General features: G+C 35.1%; 1 protein-coding gene across 1 annotated transcript in view; it reads left to right on the top strand.

Moving 5' to 3' along the window:
• MALRD1 (MAM and LDL receptor class A domain containing 1) overlaps positions 1-27,598 on the top strand; it is a 240,390-nt gene that overhangs the window by 131,217 nt on the left and 81,575 nt on the right. The window contains exons 28-29 of the mRNA XM_033511660.1: positions 12,514-12,694; positions 26,444-26,572. Of these exons, the coding sequence (XP_033367551.1) occupies positions 12,514-12,694; positions 26,444-26,572 (310 nt within the window). The remainder of the gene's footprint in view (positions 1-12,513; positions 12,695-26,443; positions 26,573-27,598) is intronic.

Below are 27,598 nucleotides of genomic sequence, written 5' to 3'. Positions count from 1 at the left end.
TCTGTCTGCAATAATAGTGCAGCAAGATTCTTTCAAAGAGACCATCTGCCTAGAAAAGAGCAATGTTAAAGAGTTGGACAAGAGAATTTTCACTGTATGTAGTTGAAAACCTGAATTGTTTAATAAATAATATCCACAGAAGATGTGGTCATATGGGAAAGAAAGGTAGAGATGACCATGGAACAGGACCAAAGTAGGAACACCATGGTAAATGATAATAAAATACCCTAAAGCATACCATTTAGTTTTCTGAGTATGCCAATCTAACTGCTTAAGATTTTATGCAGAGAATGCCATTGCTATAGAAACTTCTTCAACATCATCTTGAAACATCCCTTTACAAGCTGATGTGATGAGATTGAATTTGTACTGTAGAAGTGGTAAGGAAGGTACTTTCTTCCACAAATCCCTTGGAGGTTTCTTGTTTTTTGGTTGTTTTGTCACTTAGTGGCTATATTGTTCTTTGATTTGCCTTCTTTAATGTTGCAATATTTCCTCAGTTCACACTAAAAGGTTGATACTCTTCTGATAATTAGCTCTGTGCTTATTTGCTGCAGAGAATAAATCTGTTTATAAAATGCAGACTAAACTTCTGCACTGTCTGCAAGATCTAAAGAAAAAGTGAAGAAGTGGAATCAGAGAACTGAGGTTATTGCAGCTACTGAAGCTATAAACCAGAAAAGCTGGTAATGTAATAGTTGCTGCACTGGGAAAAGAAAATGGAAGGACCTCTGAGGGATTTTAATTGAAAACAGAAAAAAATAATGGAAGAGAAAAAAGAGCCACTGAATTTCCCGTTCTACCTTAGTTTTATTTGTGTTTGTTTGACAGGCTGAAAGGTATTACAAATTCTCTTATACATGTTGAGGTGTGGCTGACATGTTTGTTTCTAAATCAGTCATTTTGCCTTTCTCTGGAAAATGATGTCTGTTACCACAGGAAAGACATCTTAGAAAGAGATCTCTGTACTTTCTCCAGCAGGGAGATCCTTTTCCTAAGAAAAATGTAAAGGTCACAGGACTTGCTGTTAAAACGTAATTTGTCCCAGTCTGAGTGGGATTCCTGTTACTTAAAGTCACAGATGCCCCCAGAGCAGCCACTGCTGCAGTCACTTTAGCCTCTCTTTGTCCATGGTGGGTATTTAATCCCCATGTCAAAGGGTATTTTAAGTATGATTTGTCTCATTGTCAAGCATCTACTAAAGGAAAGGTGGCTTCCTTTAAACCTTCCCCCCAGCCTCCTGTAGTCTTGTACCTACACATAGTACCTTTTAGTAAGCAGTATTGGGTATGCTCAGGAATGTCCCTGCAGGAATATGTGAATTTGGAATATTTCAGTAAATCTTATCATGTACTTCTGCAAGTTTTTAGTATCTGTGCTGGAAATGCAAACACCAAGACCTCGTGAATCTGTCTGCAAATTTTTGTCTTGTACATCCATACCACGCTATGTTTATTACATATTTATAACTACATTTGTCCTTCAACATGCTAGGTGGTGGCCATTGCATAGAGGAGTATTTTATTACAGGAGTATCTGTCAGTTATAAGAGCCCTCAATTTGTAGAGAATATATTTCATAACTGCAGATTAAAAAATTAAATCAAATATCTGCTTCCTTGGTATTCTCTAAGAAATAAATAGTTGTATCCATTAGGTGTTATAGAGACAGGACTGAAACATTTTTCTTAAAGATGTCTCGTTTGTCCAGGATCTATTCAGTAAAGCTTAAAATATTTAATTGAGCTTTGACTATATAAAGAACTTACTATTTTTTCAGCCTCAATGTTTTGAGTCCCCTGAGGCTGTCCAGTTCATCTAATATCCCAAAGGATCTGTTCTATACTTCTACAAGCCCAAAGCTACAATAGAATTGAAAAGAATATTCCAATAGAATACAAATAGGCTGGATAGTAGATGTCACAAAGAAATACAGCTATATCCCAGAGAACATCCCACTGCATCAAAGTAGGAATGACACCTGACTGACATTATTCGCTCTCTCATACATCTGAAAAAGCATATGATGCACTTTGATGATTAATAGGGAACATTCATGTCAATCCTTGTCCTGCAGATTTGTCTCTTTGAAGAAGTGGAAGATTAAATATTTATTAAAACCTTAAAAGTTTTAATGACAGTGTACAAGAATTAAAAATTACTATTGTCAGTCTTAGGAATTATTTCTAATCTTTTAATTATATTGTGCTTTCCTTAATTTTCCTAAATATGTTTTGTTTACATCAGAGATATGTACTTTCTTTTTTTTATCTACTTTTATTTTTCTCTCACCAGAATTCCTGGCAAGATATATTTTCTTACTTCTTCCATTCAGTATTGTACACAGAATCAAAATGTTATTAGAGGTGAATTGCCAAATTGAAATATTGACTGAAACGAACAAAATCTCTGGAAGATTCAAGGTGCTTTGTTCAGCTGAATTGAGTTTGCCTTGGTGCTTTTATTTTACAAGGCAGCTACAGTGATAATTCTTTAATTCTTCACTCACAGATCTTCACATTTTGAAGGCTGATTCCATAATTCCCACTTTGTGGAACAGATCTTGTAAACACTGTGGCACTTGTAAAACTTGTGGCACTGTGAACAGAATGCTTCTGACCTTAGCAAGTATCTGTCAAAGTGTCAGAGGAGAAAAGTTGTCCTGCCAGTGCAGCTCCTGCCTGCCCACTGTGTCACTCAAAGGGTCCTTTGATCCATGACATGTGAGAGGAAAGGTCCTTCACCATCCCTTTTCTGCAAAAGGCCCCCTGGACAAGCAGTCAGTGGCAGTGTGTGGTCTGATCTGCTCACAGAGGTGTGAGTTTTACCCATGTTCCAGTTTCATGGGCTGGCTGGTCATGTGAACAGGTTTTCCAACACACTCAGGGGGCTGTGCCTTGCCACCGTCCTTCTGGTGGTCAAGATGCACCATGGATGGCACCACTGGTTCTGTAGTTATTAGGGCATGTTTGCATTCCTTCTCTTAGTCCATATCCAAACTGATAAAGGAAAAAGGATAATAGGAAAAAAAAAAAATAAAGGAAAAAGGAGAAGTGAGTTAAAAATGCATAAAAAGCACTGAAATTTAATGTGACTTATTTTTGCCTGCCATCTTACAGTATGGTATGCAAAGTATTCCCTATAGGAGGAAAAACATGATAGATTTGTGGTTGCCTCAGGTCTGCAAACAACTTTTTATGATCTTGATTCATAAACTGTTCTTTTACATCTATTACTCTATATGCTCTGCATTTGTTTAAGTAGTGCATAGAAGTAAGGGGGTTACTTGTTACTTTTAGTTTTTAGTCCATAGAATCCATCATTGCACAGCATTTAGCACACTGTCCTTCTTTGGCACTATGGAGAGTTGTAACAATTTTCCAGAATCTTAGGATTTTTTTTAACAGTGATTATTTCTCTTTCAAGCTTGGCTTTTCCAAAAAAAATGCAGTTGCCTCAAGTCTGAGATGTGAATATTCCAAAGAGACCTGTAAAATGAGATTACAAAAAAGGTGTAACAAGGTTTGAGACAAAATAGAACTAAGTTGCTTGAAATGCTAATGGTCTTATAAAGTGGCTTTGATGACTGTTGTTACCTAGCCTTAGCAACAGAACTGAAGGAAAAAAATGTAATCCAAGCAATCAAAATTGTATCCCCTAATCTACCTAAAACCCCAAATCAAACTAAGGTGGATTATGACAGGAAATGAAGAAGGAATATATGCATTTGAGGAGAAAGAAGGGCTGGGAGAGCTAGGAAATGAGAAGAGGATGAAGTATTACAAAGTACCTAATGAATCCTCTTTTACAGTTTGTTTTATTTCTCTCTTCTAATTGGGAAGGATAACATATGAAATGAAGATATATTTTTTAAGAGCCTAAGAACATAAAGGTATATTTGAAGGAAATACTATAATGGGAATGTAAAGGGATGCAACTATCAGAAAAGTTTGCTTGGTTATAAATGAAAACTCGCTACAATGCTATTTATTAGATTTAATAGTTGTGACAGGATAGATCAAAGTTATAAGAAAGTGAAATACTCAGAATAATTTAAAGAAAAACAATAAATTATTCTTGTCTTTCCATTACAGATTTCCAAAATAAGTGGGTTTAAAGTATAACTTCATGTATTTTTAATGAGCAATTTAACTGTCATTCCTTGCAGTGTGTACCTGCTTGGAACACACTGCTGTCTCCAGGTGAATTACCAATCACTTTTTATCAAAGCATCTTTTTAACTTACTTTTCTCAACTCAGAGCAATTAAAAAAAAGAAGAGTCTCACTATTTCAGAATTTTACTTCTAGAAATACTGCAACTGCTGGCACCCGTGCCAGGGTGAGGTGTTGATTGATGCCTTTTGATGTTCTGGAGGAATTCACTGAGATTCCAAACAGAACTGGTGCATTTTTTAAAAAGGAATTTTATCTGTGGTACACCTCTATTTATCTAGCTTTTTTCATTAGAATGAGTGGGGGATTTTTTGCTGAAATGCATAGTCCTTTATTATAGTGATGTTAATTTAGGAAATGAGAATTGGGGAAAAGGTATTTCAGAGAATGAAAATAATCTTAAAACTTTACACAAAGGAGGAAATTAAAGGGGTGGCTGGATGGGTTTTGTCATTAACTCTTATTATGAAAACCTACTGAGACTAATACACACAGACTGTAATAAAAGGCTTGAAAGCTGAAATATTACTGTTTCATCTTGCTATTTTCCTTCTTTCTATAATTCATTGGGAAAATTCAATTTTTTGTATTTTTTAAGTTGTCTTTAAAAGTGGTGCCAAATTTTCATGCATGCTGATGTACATAGGTAGCTTATATGTTGCCTGGATAAAATAATTTCTCCAACGAGTCACTTGATCAGCTTCATGTTTCCTTTTCAAGTGTTTTTTATTGAAGATGGAGACATACTAAATAAAATGCCTGGTTCCTGCCATAATATAACACTGAAAACTTTGAGATTTTTAATGCATTCTTTTAATTGCTGAGAGTCATGAATTTTCATTGAAGTCACTGGAGCTTGAGTAAGCTCATCAGTATTATGTTCATAAAGTAAAAAATCATCCTGTTACATACTTGTCCCTAATTTGTTCATGCCTTTTGGAAGCACAACTCTGTAGATTTTTGCACTTCTCTGCTTTTTTGACGTTATTTCTTCATTTCTGCTACCTCAATTTGCTGAAAATTTCAGAATCCCATAGCATGCATCCTGCAGCATCTTTCAGTTTAATGATGGAATTATTATATTCTGGATGGAATTATTCTGAATAATTATTCAGAATAGTGATGAAATTTGGAGTTTAAAATGTCTTCCTACATTGAAATTGTTTCTATTTGTCTCAGAGCTATTCTAGGAACACTTAATAACTTTGGGATTATATGTTTAATTCAGAGCTTCAACATTCAGCTAATTAGCAGCAATTTTCTAAATGCAATGGTAATACTAACCACAAGAATTATTTAATAGGAGTGACAAATTTTCAAAACATTAGCTAAGGGCAAAGTAATAAATAACTACTACTGTGCCCAGATTTTCCTACATTATTAAAAACATGTACAAATGTTTTGTTTGGTTTGTTTGCATACACTTATCAACCTTACCCATAAAATACCAAGTATGTGCCTTTCCCTAAAACCAGGTAAGAGAGTTATTTCAACTGGTGCTGTTATGAAGCAGCACTGAGCTGTTTGTATTGAAATGTTGAATTGTTGTATTGAATTGGTGATGGCCAGAGGACACTGATGCTTGCTCATAACACGCATCTTTGTGGCCTGCTCTCATTTTCTCCATGTCACTGTGAAGGAAAGATAGAAGAGAGAAAAGAAGAAACAAGGAAACAAAGGAAAAGGATCAGAAAAGGAAATGTTAGCTTGAATTTTAAGTCTTGGATGACCAAATCTCGTCTTCAGTTCATTTTTTGACCCATTTAAATACATTTGATAATTTGATACTCCTGAATATTTAGGTCATGTAGGGCTTCAGTTTGCTTGAATGAAATATAAGATCAAAGTCTGCATGCTAATTTACTGTTTTCACATAAAACAGTGTTTTAGGAATTTTCGAGAGAAATGAAAACAAATAGAATGAATCGTATTTCGAACATAACATCATATGAAGGAGAAACCATTGTATTGGGTTTTTTTAAAGGTTTTGTTATACAGCATCATTCTTCACTTTTATGGTATTTTAATGCAGTTTTGTTTCAAGCGACTTATGGGCCACTTAAGCCTAGGAAGTGAGATCTTTAAACTAAGCAAGTGCTCTGTGTACTGCAGTGCAGAGGTAGAATCAGCCTAAATCTATAAGGAAGGTGCTCAGAACCTTCTCCAAATAGGACTCACTCTCAAGCAATGAAACTGGAATAAGTAGAGAAGTATTAGAATTGTCAGCAAAGACATAAATTGCTCTGTGACTTGGGAAAATACAAATTCATGGACAAGGTATTTCAGTTATGGGAAAATAAAGAAAAGCTGTGACTTTTCTTCCTTCTGCCTCCTGTTTCTTTGATATGCACATAAAGCTCAGGACTGCACTCCACTCCTCACTGAGGAAAGGAGGAAGCATGGAAGGAGCACAGCTCATCATAGAATACTTCATTTTTAAACTACTTGGCCCGCCATAAAAAGACATTAATAATGTTAGTACAGAAAGGAACACCAAACTTCATTAAAACCAAGTTTATTAATTAATTTATTTATTCATTTGCACACCGTAAAAAAAATTTCATTCTAAACCAAGAATAAATGGCTGAAAAGTAAACTGCCCTCCTGAAATACACTTGTAAAACAGAGGGATAATAATGCATCCAAAACTCAAGAAAAGAACAGTGACAGTTAAAGTCACATCATGCTCATTCTATACTGTTTCTATGTGCTTTGAATAATATATGTCATGTTTAAAAGTTTCTGTATCATCAAAGCTTTTCAGGAGGGTACTGTTTTCAAAGAACCTGAAAGCAGGGATTTTTTCTTTAAATTTTCTATAAAAGTATGTAAAAAGAGTTTTACTTCTCTAAAAAGTCTGAAAGGTTCTGTAGAAAGGGGAGTCTTTCAATACAGTGAATCTGGAAAGTATTTTTAAGGTATTAATAACAAACAGTTAATGTTTTTTTGATGAATCATTTGAAAATATTCTGTCTCTGATTAAAAAGCCCTCAAGTATATTTGGTTTGAAGAGTCCAGGAATATTTAACAAATGTTTTCATTGCCTCCATCCATTTGGTAAGCTCTGCTTCATTTCCTGTGGCTCTTCTGAAATAAATATCTGATGGGAATGAACCAAGAAAATATTTTGAACCCAGCTTGCAATATGAATAAAGGAGAGGTGCAGATCAAGAACAAAAAATCTGTGTTTCATTGCTGTTTCACTGCAGAACAACTTGGAAGATTGCCTCATAGAAGAATCTTTATAATTGCATCTGGAATACTTACTGTATTGCTCTGAAAGAGTGTATTCACAGGAAGCTTCTTTGCAACATCTTGTGATGGAAAATCACATACTCCTTGTGCATGTTTTGGAGTCAGTTCCTAATATTGGTCTGACTCTCTTAGAAACGTAGCCTTGAGAATAATGTTGGTCTCTTATGGATGGAAAAAATATTAAACTCAGCCACAAAATAAAAGGAACTCTAAGACAAAAAGAAATCCTTCCTCTCCTTTATTCTTACTATCCCCAGGTGAATTAATGAGGATATTGAGCCTAGTAAGTGGTACCTTCCCCCTTGAAGTGCTCAAAAGAAGGGCTATAAACACCTTAGACTGTCCTTCAGATGAAGACAAGCATGAGGAAGATTCTGAATTGCAATGGAACAAAATCATGAAGAAAGGATTCCCCTCAGACCATCAGAATGCAGATAAATATTCTCTGAACATGAATATGACTTTTCTGATAGCGCTAGGCATATAGACCTACAGATCTGAACAGGTTGTGACCTTCTTAAAAGTAATTCTGCCATTTTCTGAGAGTGTTTATTACTCAGCATGATGTGCCAGTGGAAGACCAGGACCCACTGCTGCAAATCCATGTAAAAATACACCCTTTTCTGTCAACTTTTCCTTAACGATGGCTCCTCACCTCAGCCTGACCTTTCACTATGTTCAGCCCACAGAGGGCAGTGATGTGTAATTAATAATAACTTTTCAGAGTTTTAAATGAAAACACCACCTGCTTTTAGCAGTCTCAATGTGTATTTTTGGGAAGAACTTTTTTTAAAAAAAAGAAGTTAATTTTTTTTTAAAAAAAAAACTTTTTTACTTGATCTGTCAATAACATTAAACTCTCAGAAATTATCAGGTTAATTTTAGGGAATTAAAATGTAGAGAATTACAAAATAGGTTATAAAAATTATGTTCTGGGGAAATTTCTGGAGCTTTTTTGTAGTAGGATTGCCTGGTAATAGTCTGCGCTAATAAATAGCAAACCACAGAGTGGGAAGCAATAAGTCTAAAGCTGAAATGCACATGCAAATCTACGATGTGTTCTATTGTATCCTGTGGTCCAGCCATCCTGTAAAACCTATAGCATGACCAACAAACAATCCTCTTTAACTATTTCTGTCTGCATAAAGCCTACATGCAGCTAAAATCCTGAGGAGTAGCAGCAAAATGAGATTCCTGCCCTGACCAACCCACACGTACACGGACAGGACCATTCAGCAGTCCCACAGATCTGAGCCACCTTTTATCAAATCAGCCTGTTGGAGCACAGGGTTTGGCTGGGCCTTTTGCCACTGACCAGCCCAGGCTGAAGAGAAATCTACACTCACTATGAGTAGGTCTCAGCCAAAGGGTAACCTCTTAAAAGCAGAAAAAAAGGTGACACTGTGACCTCCAGCCTCCTCTACACCGAGCATATTTCTACTTGTCATATATCTCTTTTTCATATCTCTCCTTTACATTAATATATATATAAGAGAGAAAGAGATCGGAGGATTTCTGGATGCAATGGGAAGGTCAAAGCATAGAATAATTTTTCTATCCTTCTCAGGCCATATTTGTGTTTGTTTTAGCAGCAAACATATTCCAAAGATATGGAAGAAATGCCAAAGCACAAGACAGATTAAAAGGTTGGAGAATGCAGAAAACAAAACAATAATTCATGAAATGGAATCTGCAAAGCTGCAAAGTGATGATCCTCTCATGCCAAGCATGTATCCAGAAGTGTATATCCTGAGCCAAGCCTGCTTCACTCTCTGGGCCTGGGGAGAGGGGGAAGGCCAAGTTTACTGCTTGTCTCTTCCTTTCCCCCCTCCCCTTGGATGTTTGACACAGACAATGTCTAAGGCTTATGACTTTGAAGGGACTTTGCATTGGAGCAGCCCTCATACATTTATGCAGTGGCTGAGGATGCTTTTCATTTTGGTATGTAGAGCTGTAGCTCAGCAAGTGAAAAATCATCCTTTCATGCTTTATCAAGTGCTACTGTGGTGTAGGAACTCCTTCTGTGGAACACAGACAAGAAGAGAGATGCCTCCTCTGCATTTTATTTGTGTACTCATATTCAGTAATTTGTGAAATGAAAGGAGACTGACATGAAGTTTCCATCTGGAAAAATTCTTCTTAAGAAAAAATATTTCAGTGTCTCACTGTATAAAATATTCCCCAGTGCCTATAATTGCATAAAGATTTGATACTTTATGGCTATGATGCCATATACAAATTGATTGTTACAACATTTTTATGTGGTTATTTCTAAAGAAATATGTGATCCCTATCACTTGTTACTTGCAGCATCCTTTACTCAAAAATCAATGTGATAAACACAATGTTAGTCTGAACAGAATGTCATGTAATGAAATATAATGTGAAATCAATCAAAATCTGGCTAGCAGCAGACATGAGGCTCATACTCTGGTTAACTGTGTAACATTTGACACCTCCATATTTTTTATAAATGCTTATCTCTATGTATTTTAAAAAGCTCCAGCTATCTCCATACATTCAATATTAAATATATCTAATTTTGTAATAGATTTGTGCCTTAATGTTCAGATAGAAAAAAGTTTTGAATTTTTCTATCATGCTCAATAGCATGAATATAGGGCAAGTCTCTTATAATTCAGAATTATTTTAATCTACTTTATTTTAAGTTTTCTAAATTCACCACTAATACACATCATTGAGTTACTTTTGTTAAATTAATTGGTGAATTTTTATAAATAATATTAATGAAAATTATTTGGATTCCAAACAGTTGTCAAGTACAGACAGAGGAGGGTCTATATACAATACAACAAATGGATAAAATGTTTAGAAGTGTATATTTTCTAAGTTTTGGGGTTGTATTCTATATTGGAGAAGTCAATAGGCCAAATGTAAATCATCATAACCATCCATTTTATTCATGTCATGAATAGTTGGAAGCTGTTTGCCGACTAAAATACCCCAGTAATAAGAAATGCACTCTTGGAGGCTGTTCAAAAATATCAGAATCAATGGAATATATATAGCTGAGCTATTGAAATAAATGAAGTTATTGATGAACAGGAATAATAGGAGAAAGTTTAAAATAGATTTGCCACTCTGTTTTACCACTTTTCAAATCAGCTTCAATTACTGTATTTACCCTTTTTGAGCTCAGTGTTCATACAGAGCCCTCTAAGCTGTGTTTCTATACTGAAATGTACATAAAAGTTTTACCAAAGTTCTTACTCTCATTCTGATTTCAACCTCCCTTAATTACACTGATTATAGACCCAAAAGGGGCTTCTTCACTGGGAGGGGGGTCAGCTCCTGAACAGGCTCCCCAGGGAAGTGATGACAACACAGAGCATGTCTGAGTTCTAGGAGCATCTGGTCCTGGTCATGGTTTAGTTTTAAGTTCTTCTGCAAGAAGCAAGGAGGTGGATCTGAAATCATCATGGGTCCCCTTCAACAGGAGCTGATCTATGGTGCTATGGCTGTTAAGAGAATCTACTGCTGATCTGATGGCTCATAGACTTTGGAGTCTCACCGGGAGAAATTCATTAAGAACATCATAACCAGTCGTCGACTCTGGAATTAGTGGTGCAAGGCACAACTAAGGTCCTGTTATATTATTTGCACTTGAATGGACTGCGTCACTGGCTTTAAACAAATGAGACATAACTGAAGAAGCAATGGCTAAACTCACATCTGTAGGTGCTTGTGTGCTCAGAGATCATGACTTAAAAAAGGTTTCTGTCACCACTGGTCTAACATTGTTAGTTATGTGTAGAAATAGAGTTATTCAGCTGTTTATTTATGACTTTACATGAAGTTATGGAAATTCATCCCTGTTTTTTTCTTTCCTGTTTAGCACTTTAAAGTAAAGTTGCCATAATTTTCAAAAATTCCTTCATTATGATTTTCCAGAACACCCTTGCTAAGCCACACTTTAAGATCTCTATGTTTTGCTAGGTCTGAGGACCTTCTTCTAAAATACATCAACAATTCTGTGAGTTCCTTGATTCACAAACAACTAATGTAATATTTGTGTGCATGCTTGTCTGCACTTTCTCATTCAGAATACAATATCTAAAGCACCAAGATTCATTTTCTCATCATAAATATGCATAAGACATTAACATAAATCTGATCTAACAGGTTCACCATGGATAAAGAAATGTAATTAATTTTCTTCCCTGCCTATTTTACTGCTGTTTCTATTTTCCTTAGATTTTGCTTCTTCATGTACTACAGTCTTAGAACCTTTGTTATGCATTATATTTAGCTGCTCGATGCATCTCACAACATTTTTCTTAACCCCAGCTGGAGTACTAATGGCTTTTGCTAAGAAAAGAGTAGAAAAAAAAAATCTTATTTACAGTTTGGATGGTTAGTAAGACAGTCACAAAGAAAAATAGATTTAGACATATACAAAACTTTTGCAAATATTTTCTTTTGATGTCATCGTACATACGTGTCATCCCTTCCCAGCAAGGAAAACTGGTGCATCTGCATTCCAACACTACTATTATAAAATGAAGCATTTTGTTTGCTGCTGACTTGTCAGAAAGGTAGTATGATAAGAGGTCTAAAGAAAAGCTTTAAAATATATTAATGTACTTGTGAGTCAGAGTCTTCTTTTTTACCTTCAAATAAGCCATACTAAATCTATGCTATCCCACATTTGTTAGTATTTCCTCCCCTTTATCACCATTGTCACAACCTTTTAAAGATAGATGGATACCATTTAAAATGGTAGAGTAGCCTTGCATCCAGTAATATATTCTAAAAGCAAAGAAGAGTTTTGTATTAAGTTAAATACAAATCTAGCAAAATGGATGGTTTTACAGTTCAATCACAATTTCTCTATTGAGACTTTATGTGATATTGATGGTTGTTATTAGCACAGTACTCATCTAATTTCATGACCTTTCCTATTATCGTAGCAAAGGATCTTTTTGCCAATTCTTGACACAACTGCATGGGTGTTTTCAAGTCTTCTCTCTATTTTGTCTGGTTTGGGGTTTTTTCCCCAAAAATTTGTGCTTAATAATCCATATTTGCAGGTATCTTACTATATATAATTTATTCAAATTTCAGACTGATAATGGGATTGTGAAAATATGGAGTGAACCAGGAACTCATGGCGATGAGTGGAACAAAGTCAAGTTGCACTTGGGGAAGCTGAGAAATTTTGAAATTATCTTTGAAGGCATTCGTACCAGAGAACTGGGAGGAGGAGCAGCAATAGATGACATAGAGTTCCACAACTGCTCCACAAGTAAGTCCAGGAGGAAAGTTTCCAGAGGGGTGCTACATGAGATGTATGAAGGTCTTGTTTGTTTTAAAATATATCATAATTTTGATGTTTTCATCATAATTTCACTGCTCATAAAGTCAGTTATGAAAAAATGGTTTCTACTCTTGTAACTGTACTACTCTTTTCTGCATATACATTCATGTGGTGTTCTCACACTAAATTATGGTGGATAAATCCAAGGAATTACTGAGATTTTGTTTATTTTGTTTTGGGTAAGGACTTTCCTTCTTTATTCCATTGGTAAGTTATTGAGTCTGTGATGTTCTATATAAACATTTTGTATAAATTGTGTCAGATTATATTTATGAAACCTGTGGCCTCTGTGTTTTATTATAAAGTCTCTTGCCATAAGTGGAGACTACAAATGAACCTTTATCAATATTTTTTTCCCAGTTCAGTTGAAGTGTTAAGGTCAGCAAAATAAAACTTTTGACTCCTTCACAGAATACTCTATTTAATTCATATCCCTGTGGACATAGGCTAAAATAGAAACAAAGTTTGGCCTTATTAAAAGCAACAAAAGCAACAGCAACAACTACAACAACCAAAATAAAAACCACACCAAAACAACCCCTAACAAACCACCAAACAAACAGTAACAAAAGAAACCCCTAAACCCAAGATGATAGATACAGAGTAGGTAGATCATGGCTTCTCTCAGAAAAGTATGTGGTCTTTCTATCCTGTAGGAAACAGTGTGAAGCAACATTAAGTGATTTTGTTGAAGGAATTGATCATTGCTCATGCCACTTATCAACAGTGTATGAGTTTTGTGGTAGTTGTTTGAGCAAGCTTTAATCTTCTGCCATAGACTGGATGCCCATCATCAACTGAAGTATGAAAAATGAACTTCTGAAGATCGTCTCTTGGTCTAGTTTCATCTCAAAAAATGAAGGGTTTGCATTCAGAAATTGTATAATTCAAAGAACGGGAATTCAAATTCAAAGAATGATACAATCTGGGGTACAATTCTTCTTCAGAACTGCACTTTAGTAACACTTTAAGGCAGATGTACTCTTACAAGCTCTACAGAGCATGTGAGCATTAGTGAGCCCCTTGTCTTTTCTCGAAGTGTTGCATTGTCCCCATTGCTGTGCATGTGATTGTTCCCCGAGCTGTTGAGTCAGTATCTATCATCATGAATAACAAAGTGGATGCTGCTCTCTCTTCTTGCCAGTTGTGTTCACATGTATTTATTAATACCAGTGGGGTCTAGTTAAACCACATTTCTGGGATTCTCTTCTGTTTTGGGGCTACAACAAACTTGACACTTCATTTCACAGTCAGATTAATGAAGATGTTCATCATATAAAAATAGTTGAGTTTATTTTTTGAGGAAGAAGTAATGTCTTTGTTAAGCTAACAAAGATGATATCAACATTTCTTAATGTATTGTAAAATATATTTCTTCTCACACTTAAGTACACATATTATATAATAACCTGAAAAATTACATCATATAAGCATAACTGGAAATATTCCAGAGCTGTCATTGCAAGGAAGGAAATTGTTTCAATAAGGATTTGGAAAGCTGTCATATGAAGGATCCTCAATCTCTTAAAATGTTAAGCTTGCTGAAATTTACATTGGTTTTAGTCTATGACCCTACAAATCTGAATGTCAACAGTGTTTTATAACAAGTCTTGCATTAAAATACCTTTGCAGTGAAACAGTTCAGAAAGTAACTTGGTTTATTACTTTATAGCAACTATAGTGTTTTACAGCACTGCTTCAGGAAGAAGCTCTGTTTGGAGAGCAATTGCATGAAGTGCTAGAATTACTTTCACATCTTCAGCATAGTCATATTCCTGGTATTTTGCAGAAAATTAGGGTTTATGAAGATGGATTATTCAGAGGAGGCTTTTTTCATAGAAGTTTGATACCTGCAATTGAAGCACAATATGCCATACAAATTTTTTAGATTGATTTAGGAAAGTTGGAGACCCAAGATGCTGATCCTTTATAGAGTTGTCACTTGCATGGTTGTTGCTTTTGCACTCTATTAGAGTACAGTCTTTATACACTCAGAAATCATTTCCTTTCCGCATCTCTGGTGGTGTATGCTAGGTACAGCAGGGTTATCATTAAAATTTAGGTGTATGTATCCTGTGTGTTTATGCTTATGCCTTTGCTTTCCAGCAGGATCAGAGGCCAAGTGGCTGTTTGCTTTCCAGCTATATCTGTGTGCATCTGTGAAAATGAATGTCTGTAAAAAAACAAAACAAACAAAATCTAAAAGAAAGCCCCACCACACCTCACTCCACCTCTACCCCCTGCTTTTCTTATCTGTATGAGGATACTTAGCCTCAAACCAACATTAAAAGGGAATCATTTAACACCTTTCACATCAGCTCTGCACTCTGCATATCATTTTTTGCCTTCTATTCCACAAGTTGATACCTGCTTGCCTAATCTTCTCCAGACTTTTGGTATGCTGACCTTCCTATTGGCAAGATGACACGAAGGAGCCTGGTCTGACCTTTCTCATTCTTGTTGTTATTGATTCTTTACCTTTGTAGAACAAACAAGCAAAATACATTTTGCCAGTTTCTCAAAAATAACATTTCCCACCTGACCCAAGCCTGGGGCATTCAGGATAGAGAAAGCATGTCATGTACAGATTGTATTTTTTGCAGCACACAGTTCACAGTTTTATTGTGTCTGTCGTAACAAAGCTAAAAGTCAGCAAACACAATCTTACTGTGGCCAAACTCAAAAATGAAGAGTAGCATACAAAGCAGAAGGGGAGCAGGGGCTTCTGATCAACAAAATTACTTGATTTACAGCACTCACCCATGCACTGTGTTTGTAGCTGTAGAATTGCTGGGTTAGACATATGACAAGGATCCTCTAGGACAACTGATGCTTCATTTTTATTTTCTACTTGGTCTTATTTTGTTAAACTAAAGTCTTTATATAATCTTTTTATTATGGGTATTCTGGATGTGCTAATGACATAAACAGATGAATACAAGATACACAGAAATAAACCTGGGATATTGAAAATAATTAAAACTTGAAAACAGGTTTAAAATAAACAGAATGGAGTTGAAATGAGAATGCTTTAAATTGCATGGGGAAAATAATATTTAGCTGCTTCTCAGCAGACAGCATTTAGCAGTGAAAACTAATGTAAGAGCAATTCTGGAGCTTTCAAATATTTTGGGATAGCCTCCTCCTCACAGACTGTCCTTTTGGAAGCTGCTGAATGGTATTCCTGGAACATGGTTTACAGTCAGCACAATAAAATAATTGCCTCCTTGCAGAAATTATGTACTCAAGTTGAGACAGTGAAAAGGGAAGAGAGAGGAAGCCCATGTGATGTTTTTACATGTGAATATTAGATCTGTTTTCTGTAAGATGGTAATATTCAATGGTTATATCATTGCTCAATATATCTCAATACTTATTTTATTTACATGTATTTTCCTTCAGCTTGCTTCCATGCAGTTCCATAAGCTGAATACATCATAAGAGAATTTGCAAGGATCCTTTGCTCTTCACTTAGATAGCTGTGATTTACATAGCTCATTTTATATAAGGATTTTCAACTGATTACAGAGAATCTTTTCACTATTTCCTTTCAAAAAATATTTTTTCAACAGATTCTATATAATATAATGTTATAGAATACTAAAAAGAGCTCTATTTATTATGATCTGGCCTTCTGAGGCCCTTTCCTTCAAGACTCACTTTCCTCAGGTCTCACTAATTTCTATGGAAGTGAAGGACAAGAAGAAACTATGAGTTTATTGGAAATATGAGCTCTAGGAAATATTGTCAAAGAGAATAAATGAAAGACATTAAAGAGTTGGTTTTGAGAGGGTAAGCAGTGTCATGGTAACAAAAATAGGTTAAATTTCAAATCTGATACATTTTATTGTACAGGTTAAATTAAAAAAAATATGAAAGATAGTGAAGTTGCATCACATATAGGAAAAAAATGTTCTTTAATTAACTGATGCATTGATATTTTTTTTCACCTTCTTGTACAATAATTCTTTATATGACTTTATTGAGACAATGTGACCTGAAAGGAGTTTACTGTCATCATTTCTTGTGCTTTTTAATAATTGACTTTGACCATGCATGAGGTTATTTTCAGGCTGGAGAAAAAAAGTCTCCATTTCTGCCTTAATAAAAAGGTAAAATGTCTATGAGGGTCATGCAGAATAATCGCTAATGAAAAATTTATTTTTTACACTTATGACATTTAACTTCATGATAATGTGGTCTGCTATCATTGAGCACTTCAAGCATTATTGATCTGCTTTCCCAGATGATGGCTCACTGTTGTTTAATAGTGAATCAAGAGAACAATTTCCAAGACATGCTGTTACCAGAAGTCTGATTTTTTTGTTCTTCTACATTTCTAAAGAAAAGGAATTTTGTACTCTCAGGTACACAACAGCATGGGCATGTGACCCAGCCACATCATCAATACTGATTTGGGCATCCCAGGGCACTGCCTGGAAAACTAACAAGGGAAAATAAATGAAAATAAGTGAATCATAACTCTGAATTAAAATTTGTCAGGAATTTCTAGAACATTTTGATATTTAGTTAATTTATACAATTTTTCATAGTCTGGGGAATACAGTGCCATAGAAATCCACGAATAAGACAGAACCATTACAGCTCCAGTATTCTTTTTCTGTTGACTATTTGGAATCAGACTCTACAACCCTTTCTTCTGATGTCACATTTATATTTAGTTTTTAAAAGAAAGAAAAATAAAAATTCTACAATCTATTAATAAGAAATTGCTTCACCAAATTGAGCTGAATGGAAATTTTCCTTAAAGTATGATAAAGCTTTATTTCCTTGTGGTAAAATTTTTTTCTCCTTTTCTCCTCGTATATTTGTATTCCTCCTCACCTACTGTTTATGGCAAAAAAACATAGGTGAAGGTACTGAAATCCTTTGAACAACTTTACTTCCATGCTCTCATAAACAAGAAGCTTTGAAAGTCTCAGCAGAAAAATCCTTTCTCATTAGAATTCCATCCTAGCTTTGCAGATCAGAGAGACAATAACTAAAACATCCTAGAGTTTGTGTATGTAGGCCAGCTTTTTTATTTTTAAAACCAGCCAGTGTTTCCTTTGAATCCTCAGCTATGTATCATGCAAAGCTTTATGTTTAGTGGAGAATTTAGTTCCTTCTTCTCAAATGCTTGAGAGAAGTTCAAACACTGATAATAGAAGTATTCAGTACAAATCTGGCCCTGAAGTGAGAGGGAAGGGAATTCAGACAGAGAGAGCTGCCAGGCCTAAATTAGTCACTAAGGATATTCAGTGATGTTCAGACAGAATATATGCCTAGTTTTTTTAATTTTCTTTTTTTTTCCCCCTTCAAATATTTTAATGATACACAATGTCTTTCACTTGTTTTTATAAGTAGGTCAGTGTCAGGGTATTCTTACATGGGGCACTGGAATCATACGACCTGGCTGAAATTTCTCAGTGCTGAAATCAATGATAAAATTCTTAACTGTTAGTCTAATATTTGGATTTTGCATTTACAAGGAAATTATTATTTGATTTCATTGTGAGCTGCGAATTTAAAATTTTCTGCTACATATTTAATCTTCATTACAGAGAAAGCAAGCTCATTTGGAGTCTAGAAGTCTAGAAATTCTGGTAGCTTTAACTTAATTTTGCTTAGTGTAACATCTATTAACATGAATGTACTTTATCATTTGAGGGAAAATTTTACTGAACTCAGATCTCGTTAACTCAGCAGAGGGTACAGATATGAACTCTTTGGTTCTAGACATGAAATAATGTCCTTTTTGCAATGTGAAGATTAGCCACTGATGGTTTTCAGAGGATATCCCTTCTATATGCACTTGTAGGAAGGACTCAGTGAGGAAGGCAGCGTGCTAAGGACAGATGTGGAGGAAATTCAGAATTCAGGTTTCCTTTAACCCAGTTTGCCAGGGCTGCCAGTTATAGTGGGGGAAGATGTGAATTCCTGCACAAGTCCTGTTATGCAGGAATACTTAAACTGCATGGAATATTAAGATTTTCTAGGAATGTTTGGAAAATATAAATTAATTTTTACAAAAGGGGCAAATATGGTACAGTCTAGATTCTGGAAAGAGTTACATTTGACAACCTTTTTGAAAAAAGAAATTAAAATGGAATAAAGGGAAATATGGCACCTGCTTGAAAACCACAGAATTGTTTTATTGCATTGTTCAGAAGGTTTTGACATATCTGCAACCTAGGATTTCTGTTTCTGCTCATGTAAAAAATGCATGAGCTTAACCAAAAGATTTGTTCACCATCTTTTTGCAGCTCTCAGAGATGTATAAGGAATGCCACAGATTTTGAGTATGAGAAACAAGAAATAACTTTTACCTCATTTTTCATGAAGAGACCTCAGTGACATTTTAAGTTTCTGTTTATCTCATGGGAAACTTTTGAAGAGTTGCTGACTCCAAAGATAATTTGGTTTGCTAGCACATGGCTGTACACTTGGATTTTCAGCATAAAATTAAAATCTCATAATTTTGACATTTACGTCACATATTGCTTACTTTTCAAATCCAGTGGTAGACTTTTTACTCCACTTGTTTCAAATGGGCCACAAGAGAAGGCTTTTTATGGCTACTAAAATACGCAGGGTAGAGGTGAATGGATTTTCTATATTTTTTTTAACTTACAATCTTTTTCTGTAAAGGTGGTGCTAGAAAAATGACCCCTGTCCTAGCCTGAGTTCATTTTCATGTAAAATGACCCTAGAAAGTAGGCACCCTTCCAGCTCAGCCAAACTGTAACCCATCGTACACCTCTGTGCAAGGTGACACCCGAGATGGATTTCACCTCAAAGGACAATTCTGCACAGACAGGAAGAGCACTCAACTGAGGAAGTGTCTCCTTGTTGCAGATAATTGCAGTTTGCACTGTGTACTCTACCCCATTGGTCTGTCTTAGAAACCCCTGGGGACCACAGTCCGTGTTAAAAAAATGAAATATTCACATCAAATGCTTCTAAGGTGTCTGTGATAACTGGAGAGTGCTGTGATTGAGTTGTTTTGATTGATGCTGCATCACAGTGGAAGCAATAGTTTGACAGTCACTTTTAGTGGAGATACCATTGAAAAGCTCTAAATATAATCTATTCATCTGAACTTTCTGAGGTGCAGTGTAGCTCTATGCTGGAATTAGGATACAGGCCAGACAGGGAGGGAGAAAAGGACCAAGAAGTAGAGCTCTCATGTCAAATTGTTTCAGGAGATACTTTTATCTGGTTGAATAAGTTCATAATTACTGGGAAACAGGATTTTCTGCAAGTGCATCTCATGATTTTTGCCTGATTTCCACTTTTCCCTTTCTTTTACCACTTGCAGATTCCAAAGGGATAAAGCCTAGGGCAACCAGACCCTCATTGTTCAGTCCTCAGTGCTTCTCCCTCATACATCCTTTGATATTAAGCAAAATATGGTAGATACCTATATAAGAGTATTATGAGATCCTTATGCTACTGATGCACTGCATGCCAAAGCTGGTCTTTCAGTCTTTATCAAATAGAAAAGATTCTGTCCTTGTCTCCTGTGGATTTATATACTCCATGATATCAGCACTAGAAGTTAAAGAGAATTTTCTTATCTTTTACATTGCTTGAGCCAAAGCCAGTTCTGCATTACCAGATGTACTATGAGTACATTTTTTATTTTTCCAGGTTATCAGGGGCCTTAACCACAGTACTAGTTGCTTTGAACGGTTTTGGGAAGTCCTTTGGCATAATTTTGTATCGACAGGTCTCTCCTAAGAGTCAATATATTTTGTTAGATCTACTGTTTATGTCAGAGTCAAAACAGGTCCTTGAATTAAATCTGGCCTTTGGAATGAAATATTCCATGGGGAGAATTCTCTATGGTTTTAAAATTATAAAATAACATTACTTGAAATTATATCTAGCATGCTTGAGCAGGAACTTTTCATCTAGTCTTCCTTGCAATAGATTTCCAAGGTCATCCATGGAGCATTATGGATGAGTTTGCTAATAAAATTCTAATGTTCTACAAGGTGTCATGCAGAAAAGAGTACTGAGCAATTGAGGCAAGCAGATGAAAAACCTGATGAAAACTGAGTTTCATAGTTTCTGAATCTCAGAGTATCATTGAGTAATGAAACCTTCCAGGAGTGTGTATTTCATAAATTCCAATTTAAACAAAGGGTGAAACTCACAAATTAAATTTCCTTTAATTGAGTAACATTTTCAACAAGATGTCTTAATTTTTTCAAAAATCTTTGATTATTCTTGTATCTCAAGTGTTGTAAAAGAGCAGAGAGAAGTGTTTTAAGTACTCCCACTAAACAACACAATTTAAACAACAAAAAATAGAAATAGGTGAATTTTCAACTTTAATTTGAAAGCATTTCTACTCAGGAAGAACCTAATTTCTAAAAAGAGAAATAGTGAGGAAAAAGGTTCATTTCAATGGAATATACATTGTATGCTGTGTTTCATTTCATACTGCTGACTGGTGGTGTTGTACTGCTGAGTGAGTGCATGTTTCTTTTGGAAAGCAGAAATGAGACCCTTGCTAAGCAGCAGCCCACTGCACTTGAACTTGAGGTACACCGTGCTTGCCAAAACAGCTCAAGGTCTTATTCACTGCAGCCTTTAGGAACCATAATCATTTGGGATTCACCCTATGCCTTTCAAAAGCACATAGCACTGGACAAACAAAACCTCTGACAACCTATGTCTTTAGTGTTGTAATATTAGAGCATCTCTTCCTGTGTGATCAGTCACTTCTTTAATGATAAGTATTTTAAACATTTACTCTGTGTCACCAAATCTATATACAGTGCTATCTATTAATATTAAATATTTTTGGTCTTATCCATTTTGTTTCAAACAATAAAGACCTGCAGCCTATAGGGCTGATATTTGACCTGTCTGTTTCTCTCTGTGACTTTAGATGGAATGGATATCACAGGAATATTTACATCTGACAAAACATTGGTACAAGTAAGCTCTTGTACTCAGAGGGTCAGAGAAATAGTCACTGACTTGTTGCTGTCCTCTGGTTGCAAACTTAAAGGAAATAAGAATGGTTTTGTGAGTTCTTTCATAGTCAGGCCTTTCCTGTGGTGTCCTGGAAAAGCTGAAATTCTGAGGTGAAAACCAAATAAATGGGCACAATAAAACATTTTAATTTTCCATACCATAACAATAGTCTGAGTTTTTTTAATTTATAACAATTTAATCCTCAACTATTTAATTTAAGGGGAAAAAGTGATTTATAAGAGTATATGTGCTGCTGCCAGATAACTTTGACCTATGAGAATAAAAATAATCCACTAATTTTTGTTAATCTAGTTATTTCTATGCTGATCTAAATGGTGGTTGTTATCATATGCTATTGAATTCTTATCTGTGCTTGTGTTTTATATTCTATATTATTTTATTTTGGTTTGGGGTGATTTTTTGCTGCCTATAATATTTTTTTTTCTTGGAAATGAATGGATTGTGGTCTTCTGACTTGCAACATACCTTATATAATACTCAGGTCCCACAGATTTTTGAGCTGAGTAACTGGAGGAGAAGAAAGATCAAAAAATAATACAAAACAAAAGTAACTAGCTCAAGAAATGTCCAAGAGTGCTGAAAATTAATAAATTTAATTGGATCTTCCGTTCTCATTAAAAAACCAAAACTGACCCGCTCCCACTCCCTACCACCTATTTTTGTACCTCTGATCTGTTCCTCTGTCACTTGTGCTAGGCCTGTAGACCAGTACTCCATAGCTGCAAGAATATTTTTTTATTATGTAAAATTATGTCTAGAGTTGAAAAAAAATATTATTAGTTCAGTTTAGGGGTTCAACAAAAGATTTGGAAGAAGGTCAGTTCAAAAAACAACATCTATGGCTTTTTCATTAAGTCCAGGATCCTTTCTGGTCAATAGTTTTCTTAAATTACTGTGAAATATTTCCTTCTTACTTTGGACATCATAGCTCTCTGTGAATTTTTCATAGCATAATCATAAAGGAGGTTAGTAGGTATCAAACACATTTCAACTCCCTGTAATTCCTCTCATTCCTGATTTGTGAAAAATCCACATTTCTGGATATTTCCCTTTTTTACACCTCTGACATTTCCATACATGGCACCAGCTCCTTCTTTTGCTTGCTGTAGTTCACTCGTCCATTTTGATGTTGTAGCTGCTCAAAGATAATTTCAGAGTTACACTGTGAGTCAAGTACACCTGATAACCTTTTCCATCATCATCTTTGTCTTAATTTGTTTGGCGTGTATTCATAATTAGATGGGGTTTTTTTTACAGGTTTCTTGAGCTCTTAAGCAAAGAAGGAGGCAAGAAACAAAATTTGCCATATTTTTTCATGTTTTTTTCTGCTTAGAAACAGTTTTTCTGAATGTTTGGACTTTCATGAAATGTGAGCTAGATTATTGGGAAAAAATATAATATTACATACTATATATAATCACCCATCATCCAATACATGTTTTCTTCTACTTACTGGTCATCAAAGTACAGATGAGGAATACGATCAGATGAAAAGATATATATATATATTTTTAAGTGCAGTCCCAACATATCCAACACGCACAAAGAAATAAGACTTAATGAAAATTTCTCACTTTATCTGAAATATCAGCTTGCAAGTAAAGCTGTTCATTAGGAGACATTGTTTTGCTTTATACTAAAACTCTCTGGAGTGGTGTTAGATTACTGTTCTGCAAATTCAGTACTGATGGACACAAAGTCCGATTTTGGCAAGCATGTAATTTTGAGGGCAAAAATTAAAAATGGGCAAGATAATGTTTTAAACGTCCTCTCTTTTTTTTTGTTTAAAGTAGTTTCTAATATATTTTCCTGTAAGTTCTTCAGTATAATTTTTCTGATTAAGTTGATTTTTTTAATATATTATACTTGAAGAATGTCTTGTGAAAATGAAACTTTTAAGCTACGACTTGAGTGAACTTGTCTTTGGCTTTGGGCTTCCTGACACAGAAGTTATTGCATTTTATGGTTAAGTTTTACTGTATTTCTTGTTTTGATTTAATTCTTAGCTGGTGTAGGAGTTTTGGCCAGAATGAGTGTACAATGGAAAGTTGATTTTTTTATGTCATAATTCTGAAAAGAGTGTAGAATATTTGGTTACACTGTGCAATGCTAATGCCAGTATGTTGATTTAAAGAGGGATTTTATTTCTCTCTGCCAAAGACTGTAGTAGAAAAAAACATCATTATCATTATCAAATGTAACCTGATATCCCTAAAAATTGCATAAAAACAAGGTCTTACTCAAAAGGATAAAATTCATAGGTATGTAAATTTGTGTTTATGACATTCACACCTGTTGAGATAAAAATTTTCATTATGTCTGTGTTGGAATCACATGTTTTATTTAAGGATAACCAAAGAGATTGATAACGTTATTAAATGCTGGTTCATGATATATTTGAAGTACTATAAAAAGTTGCTAGTTTTTTTGAAAAAACCCTGCAATTAAGTGCTAAATATAAATGATAGAGTAACATAACATAATGTAGCTCTTTCTAGGTAACTGTGTGGAATATATCAGTCACAAAGCCATGGGTTTTCAGAAGTCACTCCCCTGTATGGTGATAATGTACCCCTTCCATATGCAGTGAAAATTATTGTATGCTAATGGAACTGCAATTACCTAATTTCTGTCATTATTTAAGCCATTGAGTGACTGAAGGAAGCAGTTTAATTTTCCAGTGCATCATTTCCAGTGCAGAGGAGGGAGTGGAGATAAGGGCTGTAGGCTCCTCTCAGAAGTGCCCACTGATGGAAGGCAATGGGCACAAATCCAAAAACAAGGAAACTTTGTGTGATCACCATAAACCACTTTAGTGTGAGGATCACCCAACACAAGTGATTGCCCAAAGAGGTTTTTTGAGTCTCAATCCATTGCTGTTATCCAAACCCCAGGTGGACATGGTCCTGCAGACCCTGCTGTAGGAGAGGTGGCTGAAGCAGTGGGCTGGACTAGAGAGGTCTTGAGAAGTCTCTGCCAACCTCAGTTATTATTATGTGGCTTTCCAGAATTTACGATGAGCCATACTAACGAATTTTTGGTGGTATCTTCAATCAGGTTTTATCACATCATTTTGGAGAGGTGTGAAAACTGCCTGAACCATCACAAATGCCTCACTCAATTTTTTTTTCCTCAGGAGGCTGCTCCTCTGCCAATGGCCCTCTGCCACATGCATTGTCTGTTAAAAGCAGCCATAGATTTTCATGTATTTAAGGCATTCATGACAATTTCTTTGTGGTGTGGATCCCCTGGCAGCAATCAGATCAAACTGACAGTGAAAAATTAAAAAACAAAAATAATGAGACAGATATCAGTTTGGAAAGATTTAGTTTGTTTTGTTTTTTGGTTTTGTTTCGTTTGTTTGTTTTGGTTTTGTGTGTGTGTCAGTGTGTCAGTGCACAGGGGCTTCTGCATTTCAAAGCTGAAAATTTGAGTATTGAGGTTCTTCAAGTAACCAATATTAGCAGTGATTTCTTTTTCCTTCTTTTTTGTACTATCCATTTAAAATCTATGGATTACATTTTAATGCAGTATTGTCACTCTATTTCTCTGTTTATTACTTCGAGTACATGTTGAAACTAAACCAAAAGTTTAGTTCTCTTTTCCTTTTCTGCTTCAATGAGAATGCAGTTCCTCAGTCTGTAAAATTCAGTAAGTACCACTATTTGAGGAGATTAATAACCTGACAACAATAACAACTCCTCTGGAAATATAGGTCTGCACAAAGGTAAATATCATGGTGCTCTGATCAGACTGTGTTTAGCAATATGCCACATTTTAGTCATGTTTGAAGGTAAAAATGAAACATTACAATGAATACAGTCAAAATAAATTCTCCTAAATGTTTTTTTGCAGAACATGAAGCTCTAGACTAAAAGGCAATCTGAGGTTATCAGAGTGCTTTCGAAGTGTTGCATTTGGGGTTATCAGAACTGTTTCAATTACTGTTGGCTGAAATTATGCACACAGTGCTCTGAACTAAAAAATAACCTGTGTAACTTCCTTTATAGTCTTACAGTCCAGGGATGGCTGAATCTCAGTACTCTGGATTTGAACCTAATGTTTTATGTGCCAGTTACTCAGTTACTCTCATTTTATGAGATAATTTTCATTCACCTTCAGTGATGAACATGAATTGTTATAAAACAGATTTGTGTATTAAATAGCATAAGAGAAATTTCTCAGCAGCTCAAACAATCAGGGCAGCACTTTGTCTAAATTCTTTAAAAAAAGGTTGAATATCTTATTATGTCTCTAAAAGTTTATTTATTATGCAAATGTGTATAACAGTGATTTTTCTCAGTTTAAAATGTTATTTTCAAAAGAAATATAATTATGAGCAGAATAAAGCCTTTCGCATGTCTACTTTTCAACAGCTCACAGAACCCCTTATTTATAGAACAGCCACAACAAATACACTGGGGAAACAGTTATGTTGATGCTGAATCAAGTTTTCTTCCAGCCAAAACATCCTACCTTTGAAGCTTTGGGCAAGGCAAATACAGTAGTCTCGAAATATATAATGCAACATTAAAGGAATGAGACCAAGTAACATCTGTTGGAAGCAGTAAAACCCTAAAGCCATGATGCATAATAGTTAACAAATTAAAAAGTGTATCCTTTGATTTAATTGCAATATTGATTTAAATGTCCTGTTGATTTCAGTTGGAGAGAATCCCAAGGAATGCCCTGCCCTCACTGATTTTGTGTGTGGGAATAAGAATTGCATCGAGTATCAGTTCATCTGTGACTATAAACCAGACTGTGAAGACCTATCAGATGAAGCTGACTGCAGTAAGTATCTCTTCATATGTTAATCTAATCTTCAGTTATAATTTTAAATTCTGTAGCATAGTTCAGATGAGTTCATAAAGATGATTCACTCAGCTGATCACAAGTAGGTTGCCTTCTCCCCAGCTCGAAAGGTATGACGTTTTCACATCCTCAGAGATATTTTCTGCTAAAGTATTCATGTGGTTTAGTTGCAAAAGTGTAACTAACTAAAACTAAAGTTTAAATACTGAAAAAAACCCTGACACCAAGGCCAAATCCAGCCTAAGGATTAAAAACATGAGGAATTAAATCAATGATTTACAATAAAAAATTAACCCTGAGAAAAAATGTAAGCTTGTTTATTAATGTAAAAGGGTGTTGAAAGGAAATATCAATGTTGAATGGAAAAGCTAAGCAAGCAAACTTATGTACAATAACATTTGAGCATGATTTTGCCAAAAGAAGGTGAATATTTAAAAATAAGCTTGTTTTTCCTTTCAAAAGAATTACGCTTTTGGGATCTGAGTAGTGTGAGTACAGTTTTGTTGTTTGTTCTTGCTTCTAACTCAGAGCTATGAAAATATTTTATTTTCATTTCTCTATTAAAGAACATTTTGGAAAAAATGAAGTCTGTTTATCTTTGCCAAAGTCCTAATGAATAAGGAGACCCAATTTGTCTGAAGGCATTCTTTGCTGAGGTTGATTGAGATGGAAGGACACAGCTCCATTTAAAAATCTGGATCAAGTTAATGGCATTTCCAATTCACACCTGAAATTCAGAAGCAGTAAAATATTGTGCCCTTGTTCCTACTCCATATCTTTGTTATTTACCATTATGGTCTGGACAGGACATTTGGGGTAGGAAGATCAAGTAGTCCATATATGCAGCTCAGTAATCAGTCCAATTGTTAATCCTTGAGCTGGAGGGTCAAATTCTGCCACAATGCAGGTATGCTCAAAAGTATACTTCATAGATAGAGAAATGAATCCACCATCAATTCAATGTTCATCCTTTGTGGAAGTAAAAAGTACTTCATTGAAATAAGC

This window comes from Parus major, chromosome 2 (genome assembly GCF_001522545.3).
Source record: "Parus major isolate Abel chromosome 2, Parus_major1.1, whole genome shotgun sequence".
Taxonomy (NCBI): domain Eukaryota; kingdom Metazoa; phylum Chordata; class Aves; order Passeriformes; family Paridae; genus Parus; species Parus major.
The sequence above is the reverse complement of the archived record's forward strand: the minus strand, read 5'-3'. Positions and strand labels throughout refer to the sequence as shown.